Source organism: Nicotiana tabacum, chromosome 11, assembly GCF_000715075.1.
Source record: "Nicotiana tabacum cultivar K326 chromosome 11, ASM71507v2, whole genome shotgun sequence".
NCBI lineage: Eukaryota > Viridiplantae > Streptophyta > Magnoliopsida > Solanales > Solanaceae > Nicotiana > Nicotiana tabacum.
The window spans coordinates 164,119,166-164,124,736 of NC_134090.1; the positions used below are offsets into that span (position 1 = coordinate 164,119,166).

General features: G+C 38.9%; 1 protein-coding gene across 1 annotated transcript; it reads left to right on the plus strand.

Moving 5' to 3' along the window:
• The first annotated feature begins 358 nt into the window (after positions 1-358).
• LOC107760735 (mitochondrial uncoupling protein 5-like) lies at positions 359-1,715 on the plus strand. The gene has a single exon (XM_016578832.2). The coding sequence runs from the start codon at positions 576-578 to the stop codon at positions 1,545-1,547; it is 972 nt and encodes a 323-aa protein (XP_016434318.1). The 5' UTR covers positions 359-575; the 3' UTR covers positions 1,548-1,715.
• Positions 1,716-5,571: the final 3,856 nt, after the last annotated feature.

The following is a 5,571-nucleotide window of genomic DNA, read 5'->3' on the forward strand; positions in this document are numbered from 1 at the left end:
AAATTTATTTGAAACATGAAATCATGTACGTTAGATAGCTATTTTAAAACAAATTTAAAATTGTAAATTGAAACTCGGGGTGTATTAAAGAACAGAATAAAGACGAACAAAATTTAAAACGTTATAACATTAGTTTAACTAATTTGGACTTGTGGTTAATTAAGAAACTTTAACAAATTTTCAAAGCATCCCCGGCAGTTGATGAGTTGTGACCACATACGACGTAAATATTGGAGGAAATAAAATTAACAACTTACCTTAGCTGTAAATTTCCAATATCACATGCTTGTTGAGAAAGATATTTTCCACGCGTAGTTCTTTAGCAGTAATTACTTTTTCCTATAAATTCCTCTCCCCCCTTGTTTCTCTCAACCAACCAATTCATCTCTTTCCTTCTCTCAAAGACCCAACATTCCACACTTTGCATCTACAGCCTTTGCCCTTCATTCTCATCTCCTGGTTTCCAGTGAGATGTCCTCTAATTCCAACTGGTCTTTATTCAAAACACATAATTAATCAAGATCATCCTTCCCTTTTTTCTTTGTTTGAATTGAAGAAGCAGATCTTGATTAATTATGGGGGTGAAAGGTTTTGTTGAAGGAGGCATTGCTTCTATTATTGCTGGTTGTAGTACTCATCCTCTTGATCTTATCAAGGTACGTATGCAACTTCAAGGCGAAACGCCTATTTCTTCAACTCCCAGTTCATCTCCTCTTCGTCCCGCTCTTGCTTTTCATCCCGCCAACCACGCAACTCAAGCTCACGTGCCAGTAACACCACGCGCCATTCCTCGTGTGGGACCCATTACCGTCGGCGTTCGTATCGTTACACAAGAAGGCGTCGCCGCCCTCTTCTCCGGTATCTCCGCTACCGTTCTCCGGCAAACCCTTTATTCGACTACCAGAATGGGGTTGTACGACATGTTGAAGCAAAAATGGACGGATCCTGAGACGAATAACATGCCTTTGGGTAGAAAAATTGTCGCCGGACTCATCGCCGGCGGTATTGGGGCGGCGGTCGGTAACCCTGCTGACGTGGCGATGGTCCGCATGCAGGCCGATGGTCGGCTGCCGGCGGCACAACGGCGGAATTACAAGAGCGTGGTAGATGCTATCGCGCAAATGAGCAAGAACGAGGGTGTTACTAGCCTGTGGCGCGGTTCATCTCTTACTGTGAATCGCGCCATGCTAGTGACAGCGTCACAGCTGGCATCCTATGATCAATTCAAGGAAATGATTTTAGAGAAGGATTTGATGAAGGACGGACTGGGGACCCACGTGACGGCGAGTTTTGCTGCCGGTTTCGTGGCGTCGGTGGTGACGAATCCGGTGGATGTGATCAAGACTCGGGTAATGAACATGAAAGTGGAGCCAGGGACGGCTCCACCGTACAATGGCGCACTCGATTGCGCCATGAAAACTATAAAAGCCGAGGGACCAATGGCTCTCTACAAGGGATTTATCCCAACAATTTCAAGGCAAGGACCATTCACTATTGTGCTCTTTGTTACACTAGAACAGGTCAGGAAATTGCTTAAGGACTTTTAATTAATTGATGATGACGAAGAATTTTTATTTAGTTGGTGTTTAATTAAAAAATAGGTCCTTAAGATTTGGAATGAGGTAGCACAATCCCAGATGTTGTGTTCTTACTTGTTAGTAGTATATAATATTATGCTACTTCAATATAAAATGATCTTCCGTTTGGTACAAGAATTGCTGATTAAAGTTGAAGCAACTGTTGAATTTTCTAATCTTGTGCTGTTCCCGGGGCTTAGGGGCTGAAGGGGTTCACCCGATCCTTTTCGCCGAAAAATTACACTATATATAGAAGGTAAAATCTGATTTTTACCTTTAGAGTATGTTTTGAATTCCCTTGACACAACCAAAAACATAGCTTAATGGTCAAGGGTTCAAAACCTTTGTACGGTGTACGATCATTTGTTCAATTCTCCCTAGCTATAATCTTTTTTAACTTTTTTCGTTTTTGAACCCCTTAGCGAAAATCCTACCCCGCGAAGGTGCGAAATTTGAAGTTAGTTATTGTGATTAAAAGTTTGGATTTACGATTTAAGGTAGTAAAGACAATACTTATTAGATAGATGCGAATTTAATCAAAGTGTTTATCTTTTGAGCTAGAAATCAGTAAATATACTGGATTCGTGCTAAAGAAGTGGATCCAGCCATGAGCGTGATTGGTGTATTAGAAATATTAACAAAAAATTACAAGTTTTTTAAGGGAAAAGTTAAGGCCACAACTTTTGGTATTGAATTTTAAAGAAGAAAAGGGCATCCAATAATTGACTTTGTCAAGCTACGGAAATTTCTTGGCCAAAATTCTGCAATATCTTGTGTAAGCAAATCAAAGTTTTGGATCGTACGTGAGGAAATTTCTTTCTGTGATTTTAATTGAGGTTTTAGCAAACATCACTCATTATGGTTTCACACTTACGGCTCAGTGCATTTAGAGACCGACGAATGAACTGATCAAACCATCTCAAGTTACCCTGTCTCAATTTATCCTCAATGTGTGTTACTCTAATTTTAGGTGAATCTTGTCATTTTTAATATCTTGTCTAATCTTGGATGGTTGCATATCCATTTTAATATGTGCATCCGTGAGACAATCATCTTCTAGATGTGTTGGACCTTAATTATTAGCCTAACATGTCGTTGTTGTTTCCTGTATAGTACTTCTTATCTGGTATAAATATGGAATGATGGAAGATCAAGTTTTAACTTTTCCACTCTTAGATATATATTATCCTCTTTATCAGCTACCTACAGCAGTAACATACGTAAATATAAATGATATAACTGAAACAAAAATTAATTCGAGCCCACTGAATTCACAGTGTTTCCTTAAGGAATTTAATCCCCTCCTAGTACCCAAGGTTATGGATTATTTTCTCCCAGGATAGAAACGAATTACACACTGGTGTAGCGGTACTTCAAACCCCAGTATTTCAGCGAACGCAAAGTTCGGCAGCAAATCACACTTACAGTTGCTTTGTTTGTAGTTTTAAAACAATGCAGAACAAGGGAGGAGAACTCAGAAGTCGAATGGAAATTCTGAGAGGAAGGAATGCAATGTATAGCCGATGTTGAATTCTTACTGAAGAGGATATCTGATTGCAATTCGTTTTTCCAGTGTATACACAGTGTATACAGAGTGTAGTTTGAGTGTGTACAGAGTGTATATCAATTATATACAGAGTGTATATCAATTGTATACTGAGTGTTTTGAGTGTTTTTTTCCGGTGTGTTCTTCTTTCTCTACAACTTCTGCTCTATTTATAGCAGTCATGTGAGAGAAATCCACCCCCTCCATGGTACATTAGGATATCATGGAGGAAGCACTTACATGGTGGAATGAGCACTTGCTTGGTGGGAGGAGCACTTGGCCATGGTGGGAGGTGCACTAGGCATCTTGTTGCTTTCTTGGTGCAACACAATACACAGATTGGAAAACATCCGTTACAAACACATATTATATCACGTTAATATTCACTATTAACAAATAAATTTGGTCTAAATAATTAATCAATCGATCGATCATTTGATCAAATCCGAATCCAAATCCAAATCCAAATCCAAATCCAAATTCCATTTCCCATTCACTCTCATTTTAAGACTATTTCATCTTAAACAAAAACTCAAGCAATCCAAAACTCAACAATCCAAAACTCAACAAGCCCCCACATGAATGGGAAATAGCTATATCACGGAAGTATGCATGAAAACTGGTGTGATTTGCAAGCAAGAATTAATTGCATCTGGATAAGTAGGTTTCCCTTTGAACTTTCCGTAGTGAACTTATGTCGGATATACTCGGTCAATCGGTAGATTTGATATCTTTGAACCGTCGAACTTTAGTGTATACCTAGACAACCATAAGTCACACAATCATTCCCTTAACCGTCTTTGGTTCTCATTGTTGTGTTCGTTTCAGCCATGAACACTGCCTGGTTTCATAAGTGCGTAGAGAATTGGCCTTGCAAAATTCTCCTTGAAGCGGTTAACACTTCACACTTACATAGGTGATTCCTAAACGTGTCATCCCATAGATACACTATTTGATATACCCTGTATCAAATTTAGAAATCATTAAAAAGTCTTAGTGCTTTATCCTTGGTACTGAACATTGTCTCATCACGAGAATGGACTAAAAATTTTTGTTGACAATGTTGAACCGTCATTAATGACTTTGTTTGATCTCCTTGAACCTAGATCTTGGGATCTCCAGTCTTCTAGGTAGAGTTACCGCCACAATAACTTGTTCTCAGCCATAGTCCCATTCCCTTCGATGATTTCTCAACTACCTCTCTAGTTAGGCCTTTTGTAAGTGGATCCGACACATTATCACTTAACTTTAAGTGGATCCGACACATTATCACTTGACTTTACATAGTCAATCGTGATAATTCCTCTAGAGAGAAGTTGTCTAACGGTTTTATGTCTTCGTCGTATATGACGAGATTTACCGTTATACATAACGCTCCCAGCCCTTCCAATTGCCGCTTGGCTATCACAGTGTATGCATATTGGTGCCAACGGTTTGGGCCAAAATGGAATGTCTTCCAAGAAATTTCGGAGCCATTCAGCTTCTTCACCGGCTTTATCTAAGGCTATGAACTCAGCCTCCATTGTAGAGCGAGCAATACATGTTTGTTTGGACGACTTCCAAGATACCGCTCCTCCACCAATAGTGAATATATATCCACTTGTAGACTTCGAATCAGTTGAACCGGTGATCCAATTTGCATCACAATATCCTTCAATCACCACAGGATATTTACTGTAGTGCAAATCAAAGTTTTGGGTATGTTCTAAGTATCCCAAAACTCGTTTCTTTGCCATCCAATGAGATTGACCTGGATTGCTCGTGTATCGACTTAGTTTACTTATAGCACAAGCTATATCTGGTCGTGTACAATTCATGATGTACATTAAGCATCCCAACACACAAGCATAATCCAATTGTGATATGCTTTGGCCTTTATTCTTTGCTAGTGCAAGATTTACGTCAATTGGAGTCTTTGCAATTTTAAAGCCCAAATGCTTGAATTTTTCAAGTACTGTCTTAATATAATGAGATTGGGACAATGCCAGACCGTGAGGAGTCTTTTGGATCTTAATCCTCAGAATTAAATCTGCAATTACCAAGTCCTTCATATCAAACTTGCTAGTTAGCATACGCTTAGTAGCATTTATGTTGGCAATGTTATTACTCATTATCAGCATATCATCCACATATAGGCAAACAGTGACTATGTGATTTGGAACATTTTTAATGTACACACATTTATCACATTCATTTATCTTAAAACCATTTGACAACATTGTTTGGTCAAATTTCGCATGCCATTGTTTGGGTGCTTGTTTTAGTCCGTAAAGGGACTTAACAAGTCTACATACCTTATTTTCTTTAGCTGGAACCACAAACCCTTCAGGTTGTTCCATGTAAATTTCTTCCTCCAACTCTCCATTTAAGAAGTCCGTTTTAACATCCATTTGATGAATTTCAAGACCATACACTGCAGCTAATGCTACTAACATCCGTATGGACGTA

Bases quoted from the DNA above. Each gene is read 5' to 3' on its own strand.
- LOC107760735 (XM_016578832.2), top strand. From the start codon at position 576: ATGGGGGTGAAAGGTTTTGTTGAAGGAGGCATTGCTTCTATTATTGCT.